The following is a 27687-nucleotide window of genomic DNA, read 5'->3' as shown; positions in this document are numbered from 1 at the left end:
TCAATTATAGATTTCTTTTTAAAAATTTGTTCTGAGGATTAGCTTGATGTTCACATTGTGAATTTAGAGTTCTTCAAACATCCTCATAGGACCTTTTGACATGTTGTCTATTTAATTAATTAAAATTTTAAAACTTCCTTCTTCCTGGTATGGTAAGATTTTCTAGACCATTTATATGTCTCTTCTGGCCAGGGCTCAGAAGCGGTCCTCTCTCCAGACTCCCCGGTTTATCTTAGTGAGAATGATTACTTAGCAGCCAGCATATTGGATCTAGGCATGCTCATTGGTGTGTTTTGATTTCATTTTGTTTAAGGCCTTTCAGCTGCCAGAGTTAGGGAGAATATGCAATTTTTTAAAAGCAAAGTTTTAAAATTATGCAATTTTTTATGTGAATGGATGCTTTGCCTGCATGTGCGTGTGTAATACATGCTTATGTGCCTGACACCCTCAGAGGTCAGAGGAGGGCATCAGACTCCTGAGAGTGGAGTTATAGGTAGTGTGTACTGTTACATGGTGCTAGCAACTGAACCCCACATCCCCTTGTGAAACCAAGTACTCTTAGTGACCAAGCCATCTCTCCAGCCCTCAAGCACAGACCATCTTAAAGTTATTTTGGGCAGAGTTCTCCAGTTCCTTCTTACTTAGATGTCTTCTTCCTTGGTTTAGAGGCAAACTCTGCTGATCACTATGCAAACAAATCCATGAAGAATTAGTGACATACTGAAAGGGACAGGGTCACATAACACCGAAGGGGACAGTCCTGGCACTGGGTCCAAACCCCAGTTTTGTTTGCCCTGCCATTTCTCTTTTAAGTTACGTGGTTCATTTGAAATCCCACACAGCTCATTCTTTTCTATTTGTATTTAGTCTGTTTGTCTTCTTATTAGTAGATTTTATTTTGTATCCTAATGTGCTTCAACACATTTAAAAGTTGAAAACAAAGGTCAGAGAAATACCACTCCTTCTTATCACCTCTTCTTTCTGCCAACTGTGCATGAATAGTCAGTTTTGTTATGTTCTTTGCTTATACTTCTTCCTCCTCTTCCCCCTCCTCTTCCTCTTCCTTTTTCTCTTCTTCCTCCTCTTCCTCTTCTTCCTTTCCCTCTTCCCTTTCTCTTCTTCCTGCTCTTCTTCCTCTTCCCCTTCCTCTTCTTCCTTCTCTTCTTCCTCTTCTTCCTTCTCTTCTTCCTCTTCTTTCTCTTTCTCCTCCTCCTCCTCCTCTTCTTGATGACCCACTAAGGCTAATTAGTACCGCTCATATGTGCATGGGTATGGGGCATCCACTGGAGCCTGGGAAACCCCTACTAGTGATGCCCTCATAAAAGAATAACTCTCCCCCTCCCCAGCCACCGTCAATTGCTGGTAGCTCCCCAGTAGAGGGTTTGTCAGATTTACCTATATTTTTTCATCTCTCTTATTCTAAAGTTAACTCTTGAGACCTTTCTTTGATCAGTCGAAATGTCTTCTTTTAATCACCATATATGTTTATACAGACTCCGCTGTATTCCTGCAGCTGCTGCATAATATTCCACCATGTAATTGTGCTTTAGCTTCTCCCATGATAGGAGAGAGAGAGAGAGAGAGAGAGAGAGAGAGAGAGAGAGAGAGAGAGAGAGAGAAAGAAAGACAGAGAGAAAGACACAGAGAGAGAGAGACAGAGAGAGAGACAGAGAGAGAGACAGAGACACACAGAGAGACAAGACAGACACATAGAGAGAGATGAGACAGAGAAAATCAGAGAAAGAAAGATGAGAGAGAGACAAGACAGAGAGATGAGATAGACACACAGAGAGACAGCTTTCCGTTCACAGCTGTGTGACACTGTGATACTCGATCATGTAAACGCCCCCTTCAGTATTCCACCTGCTTATGTATTGTTTGAATAGTTTCTATCACTTCTGATTATAAACAACCTTACACATGTATATTTTGTGCCGTTGGAGGTATAGTTCCATGTCAATTTCTAGAGGAAGATTTGAGAGTGGGTGTAGAACCAGTTTTGTCAGAGAGCACACCTCCTTTCATAACTACGATTCCTCTCATATCCCCTCCCTAAAGTGGAGAGAAATCCCAACTCCCATCATCCTCTGCGGCACAGAGTATTATCCACACGGTGAGTTCCCACCAAGCTAAGAGGAAAGAAGGGAAAGGTATTTCAACGCAGTTTAATTTTCATCTCCCATTTTATGAATCTTAATTTATGTTATCTTTTGGAGTGAAAGTCTTTCCTACTTAAACGCTAACTCCGACGTGATGAGTGTCGATTGTTTGCGTCTTTTGTTTGCTTTGTTCCAGACGGTGTCTTTATTTTCTTTATCCTCGGCATTTCAAAGCTCTTTGCAACTTGGAGGTATTATTGGTCCTTTATCTGCGACACACAAATATTTGACACACGCTTTTAAACTGGCTCATTATTCTGCTTATTGGACAACCTGTGTTTCTTCTGCCTTTGTCTGAAGTTTTCTAGTTCCCTTTAAGTGCGCATTTTTCTTGTATCTCTCACTTGGAGCCTTTGAAATATTACTCTCTTAAAGTCCTTGTCAGATTGTTTCATGATAATGAGTTTGCACTTGGTATAATTCTTGTTTCCAGCCTGAACTCCTGAATTCTGGGATGCTGGCTCCTTTGGGCAGAGAAGATTGTATTTGCTTTTTTTTTTGTTTTTTTTTGTTTTTTTTGTTTTTTTTTTTTTGTTTGTTTTTTTTTTGATACTTTGTGTTTACTCCTCCCCCTCCCCCTAAATGTCCAATCATTTTGTGTTTACCCCCAGCTAGCACAGAGTTCTCACAAGGCAGTCTGTCTGTTGGCTGTTGTCCTTTAGCCTTCCTTCCTGAGATGGGGAGGGAGTCTTACGCCCAGCCTAACTGACTTCCCAAGACTGAGGTCCCTTCTCCCATCTTGCAAAGAAGACTTTGTGTCCTCTTGCTCAAAAAGGTCCCATCCCGGAGGTTCCCTTCTCGGAGCCCTGCTTGAGTCCTGCTTGCTTCTCCCTGTGGACTTCCAGCTCCTCTTAACTGTTTGTGAACCCAGCTTCATCTTTTGTGTTTTCTCTGCCACGTCTCTCCATTTAACAGGGGTATGGCCCCAGTTTACCTAGGCATCTTAATGGAAAACATTCATTCATACATCCAAAAAAACCCCCAAACAACAACAACAACAACAACAACAAACAACAATAACAACATGCTTGGTGGAACCGGATGGAAGGAAGCTAGTGTGATTGGAGGTCCCTCTATCTGATACATGGAATGGGCATCATTTCCTGTCCTTACTCACAATCCTATGAGACTGGGGTGGTGCCACCCATTCCCTTTGTATGACAGTAAAAGCACAGAGGTGGTCAAGTAGGTGAACATGCAGGTGGTCAAGTAGGTGAACATGCAGGTGGTCATGCAGGTGGTCATGCAGGTGGTCATGCAGGTGGTCATGCAGGTGAGCAGGCAGGTCATCAGGCAGGTGAGCAGGTGGTCACGCAGGTGGTCATGGAGGTGAGCAGGTGGTCAGGCAGGTGGTCAGGCAGGTGATCAGGCAGGTGATCATGCAGGTGAGCATGCAGGTGAGCAGGTGAACATGCAGGTGAGCATGCAGGTGAGCATGCAGGTGAGCTCACTCTCCAGTCTTGCATTCCTGAGAGGTTGGGCAGGGTTTAGAAGCAAGTGGTGACTTCCCATTTTTTGCTGGGCTCAGCAGGGTGGATCCTGCCCTGTGGCCCTGGATTGCCCTAACTTCTGCCTGGGTATGGGATGGACATGGGAGGTGGGAGGTGTGATATTTAGGACTTCACTGCTCCTTCCTTTGCTCTGAACATCTTGGTGCATCTGCAGGTTAATTTTGATCGTTGGTTGGGCAGGTGTCTGCATCGGCACTGAAGCTCATGTCCAGAGAGGTCTCACTGGGGTGGTGGCACTATTCATTTGACCTGGTGGCCTTGAAGGAATAAAAATGGGGGTAAAGGAGGAAGCCAGCTGAGAGCTGCTGAGTTCTTTACCCCAGTTCCCGCTCTACCAACATGTGAGGAAGTGGCCTCCTGCCAGACTGGGGCTGGCTCTGATGATAGGCCTTGTCTACTACAATGGACTGTTTTCCTTTATCATGTACCTCCTGAAAAAACTTCTTTTAGTTGCTGATGTATGTAATGTATGTATGTATGTATGTATGTATACATGTATGCATGCGTATATGTGTGTATATGTGTGTGTGTGTGCTATGCCTGTATGTTTGTGCATGCATGCATTTATGTATGTGTGCATGCTTTATTATGTTGGGGGTACACATACATGTTCATTTCCATATGGAAGACAGAGGGTGTTATTTCTCAGGAACTATTTACCTTCTTTTATGAGGCAGGGTCTCTTCCTGGGACCTGGAACTTGCTGATTAGGCTAATGTGGGTTTGAGTGACTGTGTTTGTGGGAGAAGTGTGGGTATGCATTTGGTCATAGGAAGGGGAAAGATAATGAATATGGTATCCTCCAGCTAACAGGAGGGAAGAGCTTAGAGTGTCCTGGCCACGCTAGTGTCCACCCTTAATTTATAGTTGAGAATAACCCTAGAGAATATATCTCATTACACTCATCCGAGGAACAGGAGCCAGATGGTCCTATAGGATTTCCCCAGTTACTAGACTCCGGCTTGACGGTTCCCTGCCGTTGTCTAACCACGGAGCCCTGTGCTTCCGTGCTTCTCAAGGTTCTCTCCCTGTCAGCTTGTTGCCATCTCTGGAGGGAGTTGAGAAGCTCAAAAGCAGTTCCTTGAGGTCGAGACTGAAGGGCTAGGATGAGGACGCAGCTCCCTACCATGTCTTCTGAGGTGGGAGAGGCTCAGAAAGAATGTTGCAGCCACAGGGATGTGCACCAGGCGCTCTCAGGGGCTCCTGACCGTTCCAGGGTCAACAGTGCTGCCTATTCCCAAATCAGCATCAGTCACGTGCATCCAGCATCATGGGAGATTGGTCAGCACCACCTCTATCCGGGACTCCCATAGGGGCGTGGCCTTGGAGTCCGGGAACGCCCACCTCACCCTGTATCACATTTCCTGTTGTTACCACAGGCATCAATTATCAGCTTAACTTTTAGTTGCCACCAACAAGTCCCGGGAGCAGGAATTCTATTCCTAGACTTTGAAGCCCTGACACCTGAACACCCCTGGTTAGATTTAGAAGAAATAAGTGAGGTAAAATGACCAACTGCTGCCCCAATCCGGCTTCTGTTATATAAAATCCGTGTGGTGTCTAGCAAGTGACTTACCTTTATCTGTAAGACGGACCCCCAGTTGCCACTCCACAGAACTGTTGAGTAAGTCAGAGCCACTCAGAACAGGGTCATGGGTTGCTAGGAAACAGGATGGTGACCTCCCGTCCCCCTTGCTGTCCTAGAAGCACGGACACAGATGCTCAGTGTCTATCTCTGGGTGGGATCTAGGCCCACTGAATGCAGCACCCATACCGGAACCTTTGGTTACCAGCCCGGTGCAGGATGAATGGGCAGCTGCTGCAGAAACTGTTGCCGTCTCGGATGTCAAGTGCACGTGACGAACCCTGGAGAAACAGCTCCCGGAGTGCCGTTCCTTTAATTAAACACCCTCGGACACTTTCTGAAGTGCATTAAGTGCTGGCGTCGGGAGCTGTATCTCTGTATCTGACAAAGCCAGGTGGCTTCAAGTCAGAACATTACCAAATGAGGTGGCTTCACAGAAGCTGCAGGACGATATAGACAGTTCCTCAGTGCCTGGCTCTGCTGATACCCACAGCATCCCCTGGGCCCACTGCCCACGTCCTGGGGACCCAGGAGAGCAGTTCTGGTCTGTGCCTTTTGATTCCAGCTTGAGATTCCAAGAGTTCTTGATGAAAGGTCTGAGCCATGTTGCCTCTCAATCTTTTGGCTGGGGTCCAATGGAAACAGTGGCATTATCGAGAGATAGACTTGGAGCTCTGGGTGCCGATGAACAAGTCCCAAAGGCTTCTGGGGAATGACCTCCGTTAGGCAGGATGCTAAGGCTGCCTTGCTGTCCTCAGAGAGTCAAGACTCAGTGGTCAGTATCGCCAGGAAATTTTAGTGTTGAGCGGGGCTGTGATGATCTGTTATTTTGAGTTTCATATGTATGTGCATGTCTGTATGTAAGTACGTGCATGCGTGGGTGCAGGTGCTCAGGGAGTCCAAAAGAGGGCACCATATCCCCTGGAGCTGGAGTTAACAGGCAGTTGTGAGGTGCCTGACACAGGGCGCTAAGAGTTTATTCCAGGCCTCCTAACAAGATCCGTCTATATTCTTAACTGTTGAACTGTCTCTTCACACTGACATAGAATCTGTAAAATAAGCTTCACTTTTAATATAGCTTTAGAATTCCAGGAAAATTGGAGCGCTAACACAGACAGCCCCTACAGCCCTATTTGTTTTCACATGTTTCATATCTATTTTAGTATGGTGCCTTGGTCAAAATGGATGAAGCCGTGTTTGGTGGTTTAAATAAGTGTGGCCCCTATAGATTCATGTATTTTAGTGTAAGGCGAGGTATTATTAGGAGGTGTGGCCTTATTGTAGTAGGTGTGGCCTTATTGTAGTAGGTGTGGCCTTATTGCAGTAGGCGTGGCCTTATTGTAGTGGGCGTGGCCTTGTTGTAGTGGGTGTGGCCTTATTGTAGTGGGTGTGGCCTTTTTGAAGTAGGCGTGGACTTGTTGGAGGAAGTGCATCACTATGTAATTGGGCTTTGAGGTCTCCTATGCTTAGGCTCTGCCCAGTAAGGATTTAGCGCATCCTCCTGGCTGCCTGTGGATTAAAATGTAGAACTCTCAGCTCCTCTGGCACCATGTCTACCTACAGGCTACCATGCTTCCCACTGTGATGATGATGGACTGAACCTCTGTAACTGTCAGCCAGCCCCAATTAAATGTTCCCCTCTATAAGAGTTGCCTTGGTCATGGTGTCTCTTCACAGCAGTAAACCCCCAACTAAGACACCGTGTTAATACATAATTAAGAGCGAAATCTCACACTTTTACTCAGGCTTTCTTTGTTGTTTTTACCTAGTGCCATTCCAGAGTCCAGGATTCTGTGTCCAGTCACTGTGGAACTCTCTAGGTGCCTCACGGCTGTGGCAGTCTCGCAGACTTTCTTTTCAGTGGCCTTCGGAGGTTAGATGGGGGAAGATAATTCTCCAGTAGGATTTGCTTAATGGTTCTTCATGGACACAACTGGGGTTGTATGTTTTGAGGGGTAGACCCCAGAGGCCAGGTGTGTGTTTTACGGTCATATCATCCCAAAGGGCCATGCTGTGGGCATGACATACTCTGCTTAGTGTAGGGATTATCCATTATATGGTCCCAACTCACTTCTATTTGCCACACTGCCTCTGCCCCACAAACGAAGTCGTCACACATAACCTCACATCTAAGAAATAAAGTTATATTCCATTTTCTTGAGGTTCCAGTATTTTTATAATACTGTCTCTTGACATAAAAATCATATCAATTCCGCCCTTTCATTCCTTCAGCCCCTTCTAGATACTCTTTCTCAAACCTGTCCCAAGCCCTCCCCACTCTTGTTTGTGTGTGTGTGGTTCTAAGGATGACCACTCTGCATTGAACTACTGATAAAGGGGCTCATTCTCCCAGAAGTCAATAGTTCCCTGTAGCTCTTTGTCTAAGGGTTGAAACGATCATGCTGAAATGCCCATTGATGCTACCATTTTATCCCAGTCCTCTTGGTGCAGTTATTTCTAGGACAGACCGCTCCACAGCAGGCTTCCTTGTATTCTTGATCCTTCTTACAACATTCCTGCCCCTCCTCCTGAGATGTTCCCTGAGCCAAAGACAAAGATGTGCGTAGATAGAACCACTGAACCTGGGCTCCCTGAAGTCCATTGATCTCTCTATTAAATCACAGTGTTTTCCTGTGAACATCTCAATTTGCTGTAAAGAGAGGCTTCTTTGATGAGGGCTGGTGGCTACGCTTACCCATGGATATAAGGATAGATGTAGAGCAGTGACTCTCAAACTAGGTCGTGACCCCTTTGGGTGCTGAATGACCTTTTCACAGGGGCCACCTAAGACCACCAGATATTTACATTATGATTCACAACAGTAGTAAAATTAGTTATGAAGCAAAGAAAAGAATTTTATGGTTGGGGTGGGGGTCACTACAGCATGAAGAACTCTATTAAAGGGTCCCAGCATTAGGAAGGTTGAGGACCACTGACTTAGAATGCAGTGAGGAACTATGCTGGTCTCGCAAAGTGCCAGTAGAAGACCTTCCTCTAAGGTCCACTGCAGAGTATATGTATAGGCTTTAATCATATGTCTATGTATGGATATGTGCATGTAAGTGCAGTGCCCGTGGAGGCCAGCAGAGGGTGCCAGATCCTATAGACCTGGAGTTAAAGGCAGTGGTGAGCCACAATGCGGGTGCTGGGAACTTGGTGCTGTGCCAGAGCGGCCAATGCTCTTAGCCACTGAGCCACCCATCCAGCCCTGACAGGTTGGAGAATTTATATTATGAATATTGAACTGGAATTCTACATTGGAGGTGTATCTGCTCTGCCTTTATCTATTCACTCTGACGTTCATTCACACACCCGTGTCGAATCACGGATGGTTCTCATTTTTCATAACTCTGCACTATTTGCTGCTCATGCTGCAGCTTTGGTCACGAGAGCTGTCCGTCTGGTTTCTGTGTCCTCTAGACAAACCCAATCATTGTTGGGGTTCGCTTTCATTTGAGTACTTCATCCCATTCGGACCCTGTAAGGTTATCCTGGGCGAGTCTTGCTACCGTGATGGAGTCAGCCCGAGAGTTCCAGGGGGTGCTGCTTGCTGTTAGGGCGCCATTGATTCCTGCCTCCCTCGGTCACAGTGAAAGAAATACACATGTATACTAACCTATGAGCGCACACATGTGCACAGACTCTTCGGTAGGCAGTGTCCGCGCTTGCCCGTGATGTTTTGAAATCTGAGCTGTCACCTTGGGTGACTTAGACCCTCTGTCTTGCCAGACTGTAAACTCCCCGTCCTTCCCACCTGCCGCCCCATTGCCACGTCACTCAGTTCTGTTGGTGTGTGTACAGCAGCAGAATGTCCCGCCTTCCCTGCATAGGAACCAGCTGTTTCTGAGGATGTGTGCAACCCATGTGTTCCTGCTTCTGTTTTCAGGTTCTTCGCCTTTCTAAGGCTCCTGGGGTCTCCCCCGTCAGTGGGGTGAATTCTTCAACATGTAACATCTTTACATTCCCTTTGACGTTCTGTACTTCATCCTGGGATCTCAGGACCTCTTAGTGAGACTCCAAATTTTGCATATTTGAACTTCTCTATACTGTGACGTTCTTTTGGTTTAGACAAATGATTAATGTCACCCAGCCTCCATTGTACTGTACAGAATCAGACTAAATGTCGCCTCTGCTTCACCTTTGCCCCCTCCCTCCTGTTAGGATCCCCTGGCCGCCACTGATCTATTTACTGTCGGTCATTGCTTCCCCTTCTCTGGAATGTCATTTAATCAGCGTCACGTAATGTACGAGTTGCTCACAGTCATTTATCGTGTTTAAAACTCACCCTTGTGACTCAGTAACCGTGCTGGCTGGTTTCCCTTGGGAACTTGACTCAATCTAGAGTTACCATCAATTAAGGAGTCATCTAGATCGGGTTGGCCCGCCTATGTTGGGGTTGTCTTGATTGTTAGTTGATAGAGGAAGACCAAGCCCACTGTGGGCAGCGCCATTCCCTAGTTTTGGACCCTGGAATGTGTGAGAGTAGGAAGACAAGCAAACAAGGATCCTTGCACTTGTTTTCATTTCTTTTCCTGCTGCCCTTGACCATGGACACGATGCTTAAGTTTCTGCTCTGACTCCCCCATGATAATGGACTGTAACCCCGAGTGTAAGCCAAAAGGAACCCTTTCTTCTCCATGTTGCTTTTGGCTGGGGTTATTTGTCACAGTGACGGAGATAAAATGAGAACTGCTGCTAATTTACTTTTACTGCTGAGTAATTTTCCACTCTGTGGGTGTATCGTTTCCTTGATGCATTCGCCCACGAAAGAATGACTTGGTTGCTTCCAAGGGCATTTTGGGGGAAAGCCACGACTTTGTTCATTGCACAGTAGTATGTAGCTGTAAGATTTCCAGATAGACTTAGCTCACAAATGGATATGGTGAATCTTCCTGTGCTTTGGTTTCCTTTTTTTTTTATTTTTTATTTTTTCTATAAAGGTGATAGATGGAGAGATGCTCTTCAGTTTCCTCTCCTTATTGAGGAGCTATTGGCAGGTGCTAGCTGCCAGGGGAGGGAGAAGCCTCCTTTTCCTCTCTCCCCCCTTCTCCTCTCCCCTCCCCTCCGCTCCTCTCCCTTCTTCTCCTCTCCTCTCTCTTTCCCTCCTCTCCCCTCCTCTCTTCTCTTTTCCCCTCCTTTCCTTTCCCCTCATCTTCTCTCCCTTCCCCATCCTCTCCTCTCCCCTTCTCTCCCATCGTTCCTTACCCCTCTTCTCTCCCCTCCCCTTCTCTCTTCTCCCCTATCCCCTCCTCTCACCCCTCCCCTTCTCTTTTCGCCTCTCCTTCTCCTCTCCCCTCCTCTCCCCTCCTTCCTTCCCCCCTCCCCTCCTGTCCTCTTCTCTCCCCCTCCCCTCCTCTCACCCCTCCTCTTTTTCTTCCTCCTTTCTCCCCCACCTTCCTCTGTATCATAACAAGATTTTAAGAGAAGAAACTTGGAGGGAGAGGACTTACATAGTAGCTCTTCCTACTTTCCTATATTAAATCTGTTCAACAAAACCCATGAAAACAAACTAACAAAGCACAGCCATTACAACAAAATCATTCTCTAGATATTTGAGTATTCAACGAGTCTAACTCGGGACCTCAGGAGTCACTAAAGACAGGATTCAGCATGCTCCTAGCAGATGTCTGTAGAGGGTCCAGCATCTGTCCTGGTAGAAACAGGAGGAGAGGCTTCTGAAGACTGTTTCTCTCTCTCTCTCTCTCTCTCTCTCTCTCTCTCTCTTTCTTTTTCTTTCTTTCTTTTTTAAAGTCCTTATAGAAAATGCGGGAACTTTCTCTTTGCGTCTTCTCAGTCTGTCTTCAGATCAGGATAGACCTTTGACATTGTTGTGGGTAGAATATTGGCGTCTTCTGCGGTGTTTCTCCCATGATGTTTCTTTCATGATCTTATTATTCCTTTGAACACATTCAGGATATAACATATTATCTTCCATTCCTGGGAATGATGGGAAAATACAGGATGGTAACGGACAGAATGAAATCATTTCCTGGGGGAAACTTGAGGACCCAGGTCTGGCCCCTGTGAAACTTCAAGCCTATCTTGTCTGCAGAGGTCAGTCTGCCATGGATCACCCACTGCCTGAGACTAGAAGTTTGTAGCAAAAAGGTCTCCTCAGAAATAGGACAGCAATTTATAGCCCCAGGCCAAAGGGCTCTTGTGGTAGGTAATTCTTCCCCAACCGGCAACCACAGATGCCTGCACTGAGGTTACAACGTCAATATCCGTCTTCTCTCTTGCACACCTGTTGCACTCGCTCATGGCCTTGCTTCCTTGCTCACTTCCTTGCATTTCCTGGAACCCAGCCACAGGCCACAGCCTGACCTCACGTGACGTGCTCTGAATAGCATGTATTTGCCAAGGGTACATATGTCTCTGGAGTCCCTAATGTACCCCTGTTTTCTTGCCATACCTCTGACAAACACACTCAAGTTAAATTGTTGACACCAGCCCCACAGAGTATTCCAGACACATTTTTAACAGGAGGCAGGCTACCTGGCAGGGTAAGGGCTGTCACCTAATGAATGGGTTTTTGAGGTTTGATTAGCTCACAGGTGCAGAAAATGAACCGGATGTTTATTGCACCCTGCTGAAGAAGTGTTTGCATCCAGTAGATGTTCTGTGGCAGGCTCCTCTATAATTGGGACCGGCGTTGAGATCACATTTCCTTCTTGGTATTTCCCGTTAAGGTCATTCTCAGATAGTGACTGGAGCCTGCCATTTTCCAGGAACACCTGGGAGAGCACAAAGGCTGCAGAGGTGGGCTGTCCGCAGGTCATTGGGACTTCCTTCTCTTTTGAGGGTACAGCCATTGCTGGGTTTCCCATGGTCTGGTCAGTGGTCTCACACGGTCTGGTCAGTGGTCTCACACCAGTATCCATTCCAACAGTAGTGACTGGGCTCAGTGGATATTTAAAAACCACACGGAAGCTAGACGTTGGCCGTGCACACCTTTAATCCCAGCACTTGGGAGGCAGAGGCAGGCAGACCCTTGTGAGTTCAAGGGGCAGCCTGGGCTACAGAGCAGGTTCCAGGACAGTCAGGGCTACACAGAGAGATGTTGTCTCAAAAACAAAGGAAAGCAAAACAACAACAACAACAACACATTCACATGGAAGGAAGGAAGGAAGGAAGGAAGGAAGGAAGGAAAAGGAAGATAGGAAGGAAGGAAAGGAAGATAGGAAGGAAGGAAAGGAAGATAGGAAGGAAGGAATATAGGAAGGAAGGAAAATGAAGGAAGGAAGGAGGGAAGGAAGGAGGGAAGGCAGGAAGTGGCACTATTCTGAAACTAGGACAAAGGTGAACATTGGAGGGAGGGGAATGAGGGCAGGGTCTATCAGAACACATGATGTGCACATAGGAAATTCTCAAACAAAAGGCAAAACTAACTTAGAAAGGTAGAGAAGTCAGGTGAGAGAATGCTGCAGGAGACAAGGATAAGGTAGGAAATGATATGACTATTTCATTGCTTATATGTAGGGCATTCTCAAGGAAAAAGATATTTAAGGAAAGCTTAAAGAGATCTGTTTAGAGGAGAGAGAAAAGACAAGCCTGACCTGCCCACCACAGTGCTGTGCAGTTCTGTGTGGCCATCAGCAGGGAGCACATCATGCTGTGAGCTCTCTGCCCTCACCATGGATTCCTCCTCCCTCCCCTCCCTGCTCTTCTGTATGTTAATAGATTCACCCTGCATGTCCTGGGGTTTCCTGGATCTCCCTGGGTGTGTGTGTGGGGTGCTTTAGCTCTCTAGATCCGAAGTGAAATGAGATTGTTTGCTTCCTCACTGCTGTTCTGTGTAGTTTGGATACAGAACCTCTGAGATATACATTTGGCAAACTGTTTCCCTGCAGAGTATGGCCTGTCTCTCCAGTCTCTCAATGGTGCCCTCCAGAGAAGAGAGTTTCTAATTTTTATAATGTTCACTCTGCCCATTTTTTCTAAATCATGGAACTTGATTTCTTGATGCTGAATATAAAAGTTTATTGTCAAGCTCAGGGTTCCTAGAGCTTTATCTGGTTGCCTTTTAGACATTTGGCCATTTTGCATTTAGGTCTGTCTTCCATTCTGAGATCAATTGTGTGCATGCCTCTCTGTGTGTGTGTGTGTGTGTGTGTGTGTGTGTGTGTGTGTGTGTGTGTGTACAGTGTATGTGGTGTGTGTATATGATATGGGTATGTATGTTTGGTGTGTGTGTATGTGTGGGGTGTGTGTGTATGTATGGTATGTGTGTATGTGTATATGTTGTGTGTAATGTGTGTGTATGGTGTGTGTATAGTGGTGTGTGTGTGTGTATGTGTGTGTGCGTGTGTGTGTATAGTGGGTATTATGATATGTGTAGTGCCTGTGTGTGTGTGTGTGTGTGTGTGTGTGGTGTATGCTTGACTGTGGTGTGTGTATAAGTGTGTATATGTGCGGTGTATGTTTGTGTGTGCATGCATGTGTGGGGGCTGTGATGTGTGTGGTGTATGATGTATATGGTATGTGTGTGCGCATATGTGTGTGAAAAATGTCCTAGTTTTGTTTCTCTTGCTGTGATAAACACCATGACCAGAAGGAACTTGGAGAAAAGAGGTTTTATATTTCATCGTAGAGATTACAGACCATTGTGAGGGATGTCAGGGTGGGAAAGTGAAGCAGAAACCCTGGAGGACCATCACTTACTAGCTTACTTACCTGGCTTTCCTATATAGCCAAGCTCCATCTGCCTAGGGTTGGTACTGCCCACGGAGGACTGGGAGTCCCACATCAGTTATCAATCAGGGAAATGTCATTTAGACTTGGCCATAAGCCAATCTGTTCTGGGTAGTTCTTCAGTTGAGATTCTCTCTTTACAAGTAACTCTAGCTTTATATCAAGTTTTTTTTTCTACAAATAGATACCTGTTTGTTTCAGTAGCACATGTTAGAAAAGTCTGTCCCTTTCCCCACTGAACGGTCCCAATACTATATTTGCAAGCATTTGTTTATGTGTTCTCTATTGTTGACCCATTGATCTAAGTTTATATACTGGATCACTATGGCTTTTTATATATTTGGTTGTGAGCCTAGCCTTTAACGGCTGAGTCATCTCTCCAGCCCCACTATGGCTTTTTATTAAAGCTTGGGTCTGGGCAAGTACCTACTCTCTTCTTATATCGAAGCCTTGTCTTTTGACTGTTATACATTCTTTACTCTTCCTAAAGAAAGTTTAGAACTAGTTTGACACTATGATCCAGCTTTCTGGCTTTTGCCTGGGATTGCTTTGAACTCAGAGATCAATTCATAAGAGTTGACACCTTACAAATGTTCAGGGGTCTGTCTCACCAGCCCAGGGTTGTTCTTGTATTAGTTACTTTTTATCCCCGTGACAGAGTTCAATGACCAAGACAAACATATCAAAAAGAGAGTTTATTTTGGCCTCAGGTTCTAGAGAGAGGAGTTGGTAAGGAAGAAGGCATGGTAGACAGGCACAGGAGCAGGCAGCTGCCTGATCACAATTCATCGTGACAAGAGCCTGAGATAGCCCACTCAAAATAGTGACAGAATATAAACTCTCAAAGCCCACCTTTTGTGGTGTACTTCCTCCAGCCCCATCTCCTAAAGGTCCCACCCACCCAAACAGCGCCACCATCTGGGGACCAAGTGTCTAAACACGTGAGTCTGTGGAGGATATTTCTCATTGAAGCCATGATGCGTCTCCATTTAGTTAGAACTACTTCTGTGTCTTTCAACAGAGTTTTACAGTTTTCTATATACAGGTCCCATACATAGTCTATTAGGACTATATATAGTTCATTGGGAGGGGGGCTAATGTTTTTTAAATATCAAATTCTATCTGTTCATTACCGGTACACTGGATGGTAACAAACAGGTCTATTAACCTCATATCTTGCAACCTTGCTAAGTTTGCTCACAAATTCCAGGAATGGTTGGTTCCTTTGGCCTTCTGGGTTTATTTTTGGTGCTTTCTATATAAACAACCACGGTATCTGTAAATAGTCTTTTTTCCTCTCTCTCTTCCCTCTCAATGGCTATAATTTTTATTGCATTTTCTTAGGTCTTCTAGGATCAAGTTGAACAGGAGAAAGATTATCCTTTAATGACTTTGGGTGTTAAAAGGGAGAATGCATTTTTTCCCAGATAGGGCTGATGTAAGAGGTAGATGCTTTGTCGATGGTCCAATATGAAGGGGAACATGCACCCTTCCTCTGTGGGACTTTGTCAGATGCCTTTTGTGTGTTAATGGATCTGAATTTTCATCTTTAGACTCCCTGTGTGTCTGACTACACCAACCGATTTTCAGATATTGAATGAGCGCCACACATCCATTCAGGGCATCTGTATTGTTGGAAGTGACTAGCTAGTATCTCATCAAAGCCTTACTTGTTTACAGACATAGACTCTGTAGTCCTGGCTGGCCTGGTATTAATTATGTAGTTCAGGCTGGTCTTGAACTCACAGAGATCTACCCGTCTATGCCTCCCAGGTGCTGGGTTTAAAGGCATGTGCCACTATGCCTGACCCTTGTTAAAGACTTTTGTATCCTCATCGATGGAGTGTGACTAGAACTGATGTAAACCCTTTTCTCTCTAAGTTGCTTTTGGTCATGGGGTCTTAATAAAAGCAATAGAAAGTAAACAAAACCAATTTTTTTTAGTGAAATAATCCTCAGGTCATTTATGAGTATTAATATAGATGAATCATCTGGGAGAAGAGAGGTGGAAACAGGAGGACCCTGCCTATTGGTCCTTACCATCAGAAGTTAAGTACTGGACACTCGAAGCCCCGTTTCTAGCTTTCATATGGAATGGGATATTGTTGGTGTATTGTGCTTTTAGCACATGGTAGAAGTCGATACCCGTTGCTTCCAGGCCAGTGGCTAGTACTGCTTTTAATGAGGATTCTTTGTCAGTCACCTGTGTCCACCACTGGATAACACTGCCTCCCTAGGGGTCAGTAGATTCTTCATTGCTAAGAATTCTAGCATTAGCTGAGTTATTACTGACACATGTATTCATTCTACAATAATGTCAGGTCCCCACAACCAGTCCTTTGCTAAAATGTCCCCCAGATTATTTTCTGAATTTGAAAACGGATTATTTACCTCCTGGACTCTTCATCCTCCCAGAGTAGAGCATGGGAGGCCCCTGGGCATTCTGGGATTTTCCACTGGAAATCCAGGCTCTCTCTAGTTGACTTACATTGTAGTATAGTGCAAACCAGTTTCTGATTAGGCTCTCATTGATTCCCGAAGGCTCTGCTCTGACCAACGGAGGCCTGAACCTACACAGCCCTGTGAAGAGGAAGCTGGAGACGGAGAAGGACTATGTCTTTGACAAAAGGCTCAGGTACAGCGTCCGCCAGAATGAAAGCAACTGTCGGTTTCGTGACATCGTGGTGCGGAAGGAAGAGGGCTTCACACACATTCTTCTGTCCAGCCAGACCTCGGATAACAATGCACTGACTCCTGAGGTAAAGAGCTCTGGGGGAGGAGATAGTTGATCTCAGGCCTCCATCCCCTGGCCTTGTCTTGTCCTACACTTGCCTGTCCATAATATCAACAGAAGCATGGGGCAGTTAGCAACATGTCTGGGTGTGGGCATGCTTGGAGCAGCCGTTTGTAACCTTCCTAACGCTGCGACCCTTTCATACAGTTCATGTTGTGGTGACCCCCAACCGTAAAGTTATTTTCATTGCCACGTCATAACTGTCATTTTGTCACTGTTGTGAACTGTGATGTAACTATCTGTTTTTCTGACAGTCTTAGGGGACCCCTGTGAAAGGGTTGTTTGAACCCTTAAAGGGGTCATGACTCTTAGGTGGAAATCCACTGCTCTAGAGGGCCTGTTCATCCAGGCTGGAATTGTTAGGATGGGCTGGTATCCCTGGTGCCTCTGGCCCCCTCAGGAATGCCCTTGAAGTGGTGGTGGTGGTGGTGGTGGTGGTGGTGGGGTGTCATATCCTTGAACCTGTGACCATGTGTCTTAGGTGATTTACATAGACAGTGGCTCTTTTGTGGCATTGTGGGTATGGCAGCCCAGAATGGTTGACAAATTGTGAGGGATGAGCTGGCAGGTGCCTTTGGGGTTTATAGGCATGTGGTTAAAATTGCCCCTCTGCTGTGGCTTGTCTTGACACAGTTTATTCTGGTGTTGATTCTGCTTCCTCAAAAGGGGTTGCCCTCAGAGGGCTGTCCATCACCATCATGTACTGAGTTGATCTCATGTGAACCTTCTCTCCATTTTAACTGGTCAATAAAGACCAGAGCCTGTGATTGGGCAGTGGAGAGGAAAGGTGGGAATGGAGGTTTGAGAGTGGGGGCAGGTAGGGAGGCAGAAGAGGATGAGAGGGGAAGGAGAGGGGACAGAGGAAGAGGAGGAGGAAGCCATGATGGACCAGAACCACGTAGCCAGGAGAAATTAAAAGAAGCAAGGGGTCTCACAGTGATCATGGCCAGCATCACCCCCAGAATCCACAGAGTCTTATACCTGGCCAATTAGTATAGTGTTGTATCTGCCCAATCTGCATACAGCTTATAATCATAATAACTGGATTGTGTATATTTTTATATGGGCTTCTTGGGGTTGGAAATTTCAGCAAAACACCCCCCTCTCTGCATAGAATCTGGGGGCCCTTCTCATCCACTTTGGTAGAGGCTCCCAGGGCTTCTCTGTGGGATCTGGACTGTGGGACCCCATGATGGATGGCTCCTCATGTACACATACACTTGGAATCCATGTTACTCTGAGCTCCCTGTGACACAGCCACACGAGACCCATTCTCCCTGCGTTCTTTTCCACTTCACTACCTTTCAAAAGCTTTTTGAAAAGGCACATCATTTCCCTTCCATAAATCGAATCAAGGTGACACCTCTCAGTTCACTCTGTGTCTGTGGAACAGCTCTGTGTGGTAATGGGCGCCCACTCATCCCAGAAGCCCGACCGTGCTTCACTGATCTAAGGTACCCGGGGGCACTGCTTACTGAGCCGTGGGCTTGGTTTATGATGGCCGGCATTCCTGGTCTGCATCAGTTACAAGAATGAGTTATGGGTCCGGTGATTTCAGTGAGGTGACACCTTGGGTACAGTAGTCCCTAAAGAAAGAGCGCACCTAATCCAAGAGGCGGGGTTGGAGGAGGAATGTAGATTTGGGCGTCTAGCAACCTGACCCCACCTCAACTGCCATCACTGTTACCAGGGGAAATTACTCTGCCTGGATACACCTCCTGTTCACAGAAATGGTATTTCATCTTCTTTGTAAGATTAGACAGTGCAAGCAGGGAATGTCTTGTACCCAGGGGTGGCCCATGTGGGCTCTCGCTGTTACTGGGATAAGCCAAGGCTGATCAGTGTCACCAGCAGGTCTACCTTGCTAGCTAGTGAACCGACTGGAAGGGACCCTCCCTTGGTGACCATTGAATTTCTTCTCCTAGCTGTGCATGTGTCATTGGTTGGATTGACCATACAAGTGAAAAATTCATTCATGACTAGATGCATTGACTAGATTCTCAGACCAGAAGGTGTGTTGTAATATTTTTTTGTGTCAGGAATATAGCACAGGAGTAGGAGCAAGCCCCTCTGAAACGAGCTAGTAAACAAGGCTCCACAATTCAAAGCCTGTCCACTTTCCTGTGAGGAGAGGGGCCAAGTGCTGGCTGCCAGCTTCTGATTTCTTCCAGTGCTCATGGCCTCAGCCAGCATCACCACCAGAAGACACAGTTTCAGGTTTCCTTTCTGTTGTTGAGTCAAAAACAATTTAGTGGGAGAAGAGGGTTTATTTCACCTTGCACTTCCAGGTCAGTCATTGAAAGAAATCAGGGTTGGAACTTGAGGCAAGAGCCTGAAATCAAGGAAGCCTGGAGGAATGCCGCTTTCTGGCTTGCTCTGTGGCTCAGGTTCAGCTAGCTTTCTTACACAACCCAGGACCACTGAACTTAGGAATGTTACCGCCCAGAGTGGGCTGTGCCCTCTGTGGCTCCTGTTCAGCTAGCTTTCTTACACAACCCAGGACTACTGACCTTAGGAATGGTGCCGCCCAGAGTGGGCTGTGCCCTCTGTGGCTCCTGTTCAGCTAGCTTTCTTACACAACCCAGGACCACTGAACTTAGGAATGTTACCGCCCAGAGTGGGCTGTGCCCTCTGTGGCTCCTGTTCAGCTAGCTTTCTTACACAACCCAGGACCACTGACCTTAGGAATGGTGCCGCCCAGAGTGGGCTGTGCCCGCACACACCACACTAATTGCTCTACCAGACATGTCCACAGCTAACTTAGACAATTCTTCACTTGAGGCTGCTCTCTTCTCAGATGTCTCTATGCTGGGTCAAGTTGATATCTAAAGGTAACAGGGACACATAGGAACAGGACACAGCCCTTTTGTCATATCTGGCCATTCGGATTTTCCTCAAAGCCTGTCCCCTTCATTATCTCTGCTGTGCACTTATCTCCTGCGGACCGAATTTCTTCTAGATTTGCTTATATGTTTTTCTTTCCAAACACACTTTTCTTCTGCTTAAAGTCCACACCTTTGTAGTTATATTTTTCAAGAGTCTTAGGTGTGAGAAACCTCTCCTACTGACAATACCCAATTTTTGCCCTTCCTTCTGAATGGCCAGTTAGATTTGTGAAGAAATTGTTCTACACATGTTTTTCTCAGTGCATCGACCACTGTATCCCACTGCCTTCCTCCCGTGCTTGCTAGTCTCCTTTAGAACTACCCTCTGGTCAAAGGTCTACCTTCAAGGTAAGCTTCCTTTTGCCTCTGGATATTTGAAGTTTGATATTTGCTTTATATGGGCTTTCTGTGCTGTTCAGAATTCAGATCAGTATTAAATGTGCATAGATCCCCCATCCGACCCCCAGGATGCTCCTGTCCTAATTCCAGATCCCACGATGATGTTCAGTCACATGTCCAGGCACTAAGATTTCTGAAGGACTGAAGGTTGCTCCTCAGCTGGCTTTAAGATGATGAGGTTGGTTTTGGAAGGGAAGGTGCCCCTGGTCTCTGTGTCACCACGGGGTCCTTAGGGCAGAAGAGGAAGTCAGAGTTGGTGTCAGAGAGAGGCAGAGTGGACAGTGAGTGGCCTTTGCTGGTTTGGAAGATGAAGAGTGGAGCTAGGAGCTAGGGAAAATTTGGGCAATGTGTTCTCCCTTACGGCCTCCAGGTAGGGATGCAATCCACCTGCATCGGTTCCCATCGGTTCCCAACCTATCTCCAACATGGCGCTGCCTGCTCTCTCTGACAGCCGAAGGCAGCTCCTTCAGCCTCTGCTCTCCCCTTCATGACTTACACTTACTCTCACCCTCTCTTAGTTGGCTTTTCTGTCTGTTTCTCTGATCTGGGCTCAGATTTTCCAGTTTGCTTATTCTCTCTCCAGTTCCACTTAGTCTGAATGTGAATTTAGCCAGAGATTCATGACTTTGCCGTTCATGGGATGCGTTTTCTTCCCTCACATCCTTTCCTTCTCTGTTAGTCATTGTTTGCCTGCCCCCTTCCCCCCCCCCACCGTTTGGCCATTTTAAACGTACTTTAAAGTGTTATAGACTCTCAGACCAATATCAACTTAAAGTCCTCCTGTCCTCCACATGTGTATGTCAGTTCGTATTTCTCAAATGCTCTGTCATTTCCCCGTGAGCTCATCTGCAGTGGGGATTATTTCCCTGCGAAGTTCTCTGGTGGCTTGCATTTCGGTTTCTCTCGAAAGCACTTCTGTATTCATTTTTATGAAATGCCTGAGGGATATCTCTACCTCATATCCAATTTCCATATCAGTCAATTAATTAAATTTTAAAAGACTTTACTTTTATTACACACACACACACACACACACACACACACACATATCTGGGTGTGGTTTTGTGCACAACTGCAGTATCCTCACAGGCCCTGCTCCTAGAGCTGGGGTTAGCAGTTTTGAGCCTCCTGACACAGTTGCCAAGAACCCAGCTTGAGTCCTTTGCAAGAGCAGCGTGTGCTCTTGTCTACTGTAGAGATGGCGGTCTCTATAGCCCTTTCTTCTTGCTTTTTTTTTTTAACTTGAAGGTTTCTCTCCATGTGGTATTACAACTTGGCATTGGATTTTAAGTTCTCGTGGGAGGTTTTACCTACAGAAAAAGTTGAGGCAGCTTGTTCCGACTGCTGGAGGACGTGTGGTGGAGAGGCTCAAGGAAGGGCTATATTAGTTAGTATTCCATTTCAATACAAGATTCCTGTCCAGGAAGCCTGTACTTTGCATCCTGGCCACACTGCTGTGGGTCATCCTGAATGCCCAGGCTTTCAGGAGAAGGCGTGTAGGGTTGCATGGATAGTGCTGTGACAGGGCTGTGTTTGGAATGAACTGGAGTGTGGAGGGCCACAGGCATGGGTTCATCCAGTGCCAGCCTTTGAAGTCCTGTGTGCTACATCCGCTTCTCGGTGTGTGGGGCGTGTGCGAGGCAGGGCATCAGCTGCAGCTGCTGCTTCCATGCTGCCCTCAGAAGCCTGGGAGAGAGGCTTTCCCCTGCTCACTCCCTCACTGCCCCTCAGCCAAACAGGAGGTTCAATTATCAGAGCCAGGATGCTTCAGGAGGTGTCCTCACCTTCAGCTGATGCCACTAAGTGTGAGGACACAGCAGTTGGCTGTTGTGGTATAATTAATAAAGCGCGTGACCGGTTCTGAGAGTTCCTATTCTGCGCAGATCCGCACGCTCTTGCTGTGTCTGCGCAGATCCGCGCGCTCTTTGCTGTGTCTGCGCAGATCCGCGCGCACTCTTTGCTGTGTCTGCGCAGATCCGCGCGCTCTTGCTGTGTCTGCGCAGATCCACGCGCTCTTTGCTGTGTCTGCGCAGATCCGCGCGCTCTTGCTGTGTCTGTTACGGCTTTCACACTCTGCCCCCTTGGTGGGTTGCTATGCCTGACACACACATCCGGTTCCATGGGCCCGTGTTAGTGTGGGCCCCACGCCACACTAGCAAGCATTCTATAGCCTAGCACGGCTTCCTGTCACGGACTCTGTTCACACTCCCAACAGACTAGTGAAAACATGACTCACCAAGTTGTAACCCATCAACCTGATGTATATGTTAAATACTCCATGTACAATAAATACATCTGCACAATTAACTTATAACCAATTGATAAGGATATAAACCGCCCACCTAGATAAGATATAATTTGTTCACCTAGACATACAAAATCCTGTACACATCCATCCCTTAAGAATAATCATCACAACCTGTAAATGTGCAGAGAGAAATCTTAACATCCGCCTCCATGTTTTATCGGCTGCTCCTCTCGCCTCTCGCTCTGATCCCCTCTCTAAATCTTTTCTTCCGCCCATCCTTCCTTCTCTTCCAATGACAGGCCTTGTTCTATCCCATACCTGCCTTCACTTGCATAATGACATCAACCTCCAGTTTGCTTTTGAGGTTCCAGTCAAAAGCTGTGAGACTTACCGAGTTGCCACAGGCCACTCTCGAATGTCTACCACAGAGGCACTGTGATAGTCTCAAAAATACGGCAGGGGCTAAGAAGATAGCTTTCTGATTATTATTCAAACCATGGTCCAACTGGGACCAACAATTGAAATTCCCCTGCGGTAACATGACAAGGGAGAACAAGATATTCACAATCCGGAATTCACTATCCCCCTGAGAAATGGCAACTTTCAGGTGGCCTGCCATTTATTGCTCGGTCATGTCCCGATGCTCAAGCTTGCTGCAAGGGTCTGGGGGATAAAACGAGAACATTTTAACTGAGCCATCCAGAGGCTTATGTGGTTCACCAAAGCTGTGCACAGGATCATTTTTTTTTCATGCTTTGCAAAGGGGTTCAAACAGCAAATACCTAAAGTTGGTCTGAGGAAGTTCACAGAGACTGAGTCCACACCAGGCTCCCAGGTCTGCATAGTAACCCCAGGAGCTCCAAGCTGACCCTTCTTATAATGAGGGTGGTGCTTGAAGGTTTTGGTTCAGTAAAGTTTCTTTCCTGGAGCTGGGCGTGGGCTTTCATTCAGGGGAGTCTCTCGGACATTCAAAGCTCTGCAAACTCACCCCTGCCTGCAGATCATGAAGGAAGTCCGGCGAGCGCTGTGCAATGCGGCCACAGACGACAGTAAGCTGCTGCTTCTCAGTGCCGTGGGCAGCGTATTCTGCAGCGGCCTAGACTATTCCTACCTGATCGGCCGTCTGTCCAGCGACCGGAGGAAGGAGAGCACGCGGATCGCAGAGGCCATCAGGTGAGTCCGGCCTCTCTTTGAATGAACGCTTTGGGCGCCTGCCAATGATGACTGAACACAGCAAATGAAAGGTACAGGCTGCCCGATTATAAACTGACTTTGAACAGTGTGGGGTTTATTTTTAGTGTGAGTATATCCTTGGCAACATTTAGGACACTGGGACATACTTATTTAAAAAGGACTGTTGATTTATCTGGAATTTGATGCTTCTTGATGCCAGGGATCAAACCCAGGGTCTTGGACATGCTGGACAAATGCTCTACCATTCAGCTCCATTTCCGTCTCTGAACTGCGGCCATGAGCCGGCCAGCCTTCCTTTTGTCTATGGTCCCAATGAGATGCTTTGCTCTCTAGCCTGCACTGCATGCCCACCTCCTCTCTTTCGGTTTTTAAGAGAAGACATACCTATTCTTCTCATTAAGGCCCACCTTGGCAATGCCCGTGATGCTTTCTGCTTCCGCCTTCTGCCTGGTGGTACGATCTTTGGCTGTGTAGACATGTCTGTGTCCTGCACCTGATGTGACTCAATTACTAGGGAGAGGTTAAGATACTATACAGCTATGCATTGGTAGACATGGTGGGTGGAGATTGCCCCTCTCAAAGTCTGTGGGTCCAGTGTGGGGGTCTTAATGGTGACACACAGGACTATTAGTAACCCTCCAGGACACAGGCTGATTGTCTATTTGTTGTGTTATTTTCATGGGTATGGGTGCCCTGGGTATATGTGTGGGTACCTATGCGTGCATGCAGGGAGGTCAGAGGTCAGAGGTCAGCATGCATGCAGGGAGGTCAGAGGTCAGAGGTCAATCTCAACTGTTCTTTCTGAGGCGCTGCCACCTTGGTGTTTAAGATAGGGCCTCTCACTAGCCTAGTACTTGCCCAGCAGGCTAAGCTGGCTGGTCGGTGAGCCCCAGGCTCACCTGTCACCACCTCCCCAGCTCTGGGATCATAGCATTTGCCACAAAAAGCTCTGCTTAAAAACAAACAAACAAACAAAACATGGATTAGGTCCGGCACTTTTTTTGTTTGTACCCACTGAGTTGTTTCCCTAGCCCCTTCCAATTATTTATAGCAAAAGCAAATGAATGAATGAATGAATGAATGAATGAATGAGCTCTCCAGCCAGGTCATTTAGCTGCTTGAAGGCTGTCCTTCACTAAGCCTCTCCAGGACAGACTTCCTTGCTCTTGTGCCTTGCTCAAGGAAACAGAGTGGAGACACAGCTGAGTCACAACGCACCGTTTCAGGCCAGGACCATGTGGGGTCTCGGAACCTCAGGCTGCAGACTCCGGATTGTTCAGGGCCTCCAGCCTCACTGTCCTGGGAGGTGATTCCCAGCAGAGGCTGACTCCTGTGCTGTCACTCGGGGAACTGGTGGATGCGGTGGAGAGCGTGAAGATGCTTCTTTGTGTGAATCCCAGGTCCAACTTTGCGTGAGGCGTTGCTCAGGAATGCCTGTGTGCTTCCCCGTGCAGCATTCCCCCCAGGAGGGAACTAAGAAGCCTGGACCCATTCCTGTGGAGGGACGGAGGTGTTGATGTCGGGTTTGCAGGCTGTGACCTGCAGTTTCTGCCCTGCTTGATCCAGCCGTATCTTCTCAGTGCTGGCTTTGCATGAGTTGAAGGAGCAGCAAAGCCTCCAGCCTGATTCCTTCTTTATCAAGATGGGGCTACCAGAGCATGCCCTAGGGACCAAAGAACCCACTGGTGACCTTAGAAAGCCTAGCTCACAGTCTGTACCTGGATCTACTGATCCCAGTGTGGTGCTTGTGGTATTTCCAGCCAAGGCAAGCATTTCAGATCTGGCCCAGGGTTCTCTTTCATGCAGGCAGAGCTAACTAGCCCTTGGGCCTCTTGTCCCAGAGAGAGAGAGCCATGTTCAACCCATGAAGCTGAGTTAATCTGGGGAAAGAATCTTAATGGAATGGAGCCTAGAGTCCTGAGAATCCGAGGCTTGAGTAGGCTCTAAATGAGAGCTGCATTTGAGATTGAGGGAGGTCATGGCATGAGGCATGAGGCTGGGTGTGAAAACAGGAAAGGGGATATGACAGGGAATCGAGTAGGGCAGCTGCCAGCCATGGAGCACCCAAGAATGCTGGCCCCATCAGCAGGTGAAGAGGGGTCTGGAAAGCTCCTCCTCGGTGCCCAGAGTGGACCAGGACCTGGACGTTGGACTTCTTGTCTCCAAGTACACTACAGAATTCACTTCTGTTGTTTTGAGCCACGGTTTGTGGTCACCGTCATAGAAGCCTTAAGTTCTCAAGGGAGGCATCAGCATTCAGAATGCCCCCAACTTCCTGGGCTCACTTCTCGGGTCAGGTCCATCCCATCCTTCACTCGAGCATCCTTAGGGCCATTTCTTCTGACAGGTGATTAGTAATGTCTGCCAGACTGAACAGATCGCCTCTGATAGATCCTAGTAAGGTACTGCTCTGGGTCAGCCTTGGGCTCAGGTGGAGTAGATCAGTCAGTCCCGGGTCACTGGAATAAAAGACCTGTGGCTGAGTCACCATGGGAGGGAACCTGAACAGGGGACCCTTACCTCATAGTCTGTCCCTGCAGCATTTCCCAGCTGGCCTCACAGGTGGGAGTAGCATCTCTCTGGCCTGGCCCTGTGTGGCTCTGATCTATTAAAGCTGAGGGTCAAGAACTTTTCTGCCCAGGCCCCTTGACATGTTGGAGTCATGAGAGTGGCATTCCCTCTAGGCTCTTGAAGACCATGTCAAGAGTAAGATTTTAGGGTCAGATGGGGATGGGGATGAAGGCCACAAATATGCTGGAGCAGAACAAACGATGGTGGAATCTGGGGCCTAAACTGGCTCCCCACTTTCCAGGCAGAGTAACCTAAGGAACCCCAAAATAGGCTTAAGGGGATGAGAGGCGATGCTGACCTCCGGAGACAGGTAGTTTGTAGAGCTCAGACATGTGCCATGTCCGTGGGCTGCTATGCTCAAGCAGAACAGAGGACCTCTTTAAGATGCCACGGAAGGAGTAGAACTTGCTAATAATTTGTGGGCTGCAAGAGGCAGACCTAGGAGTGAGAAAGAGGCAGCATCCTTTGCCTCACTGATTCTCAGACCTGACAACATGGAGAGACAGGGAATCCGGAGTATTTCCCAAGCTCAGATGCCCCGAGGAGATCCTGAGAACTCTTCTGCAGTGGAGTAGCAAAACAAAACCTGTTGTTAACCAGAGGTGGTCGGCAGAGAGTAGAATGGACCACAGACCACCATGAATCAGATGAGAGCTATACACAGAAACATAGGCCTGATCATAGTAGTCTGCGCCATTATTCCTGCTGGCCACTTGCTACTCTCGTTGACGTCTCACTTAGCTCTGTGGGTCCCCGGCATTGGCCTTACCATTTTACAGAGGGAGAAAAAAACAAATCTCTAGAGGCCAGACAGTTTGTCTAAGATCGGACTGTTAGTTGGGGGACAGAGATGAGATTTGGCCTAAACTGTCAAATGACTCCTTTGATGTTCCACACCACTTTCACGCATCCCATTTGCCTGGTCAGGCTACAGACACAGGGCTTGGGCTGAGCAGAGAGTGGTATCTGTAGAAGACCAGAGTCAGTCTCACGGTCTTGGTCGCTGGAGAAAATAGAGAGCACTCCTCCGAGCCCAGCCCTGCCACTGAAGTGGGATCAGATATCTGAGCCTTGGGTCTGTAATGCAATATCCTGTTTGCTGTTTGGATTCTGCATCCTTGGGGGCCCTGTGACAGAGACCTCACACCTGAGGTAAGAGGAAAGGGGTGGGGGAGGGTCCCACGAATCACAATTACCTCAGGGCAGTGAGGCTGGAGCGGCTGGTGGTAGAAGACCGGGGCTGTATGGGTTTCAAACCCATCACCTTCTTCAGGGTCCCTACTACCCATGCACAGAACAAGTCTCTGGGTCCTGATGTGGGAACCTCTGGAAGAGATGAGGCTTCCAATAGGTCACTGAATGGTTTCATGGGAAGCATGAGAGCATTAGCAGTGTCTACCCAAGACCCACAGCCTGGAGGCCGGTTTAATAGTCATGGATTTTCTGTAGCTGAGAGCATCTAACCCATATGGGGCAGCGTCAGGATGGCTGTGCTGATGCCCTTGGTGTCCTCAGAGGGAGTGTAGACTGAGGGGAAGGTGTGGCTTGAGGAGTCTAAAAGTCTTGCTGGGTCTCAGATCCTAGATTTTTTTTTAGATTTGTACAAAATGGGTTGTCTGATGAAATTCACCCAACTCTTGGCTTCCCTGG

The 27687-nt window shown here is 47.2% G+C and overlaps 1 protein-coding gene across 1 annotated transcript in view; it reads left to right on the top strand.

Moving 5' to 3' along the window:
• Positions 1-27687, top strand: part of Cdyl2 (chromodomain Y like 2) — a 164450-nt gene that overhangs the window by 126187 nt on the left and 10576 nt on the right. The window contains exons 3-4 of the mRNA XM_032887442.1: positions 16488-16705; positions 23273-23445. Coding sequence (XP_032743333.1) covers positions 16488-16705; positions 23273-23445 — 391 coding nt within the window. The remainder of the gene's footprint in view (positions 1-16487; positions 16706-23272; positions 23446-27687) is intronic.

The sequence above is a fragment of the Rattus rattus genome, chromosome 17 (assembly GCF_011064425.1).
Source record: "Rattus rattus isolate New Zealand chromosome 17, Rrattus_CSIRO_v1, whole genome shotgun sequence".
Taxonomy (NCBI): domain Eukaryota; kingdom Metazoa; phylum Chordata; class Mammalia; order Rodentia; family Muridae; genus Rattus; species Rattus rattus.
Note: the sequence above shows the minus strand (reverse complement) of the source record. Positions and strands in the feature narration are given on the sequence as shown.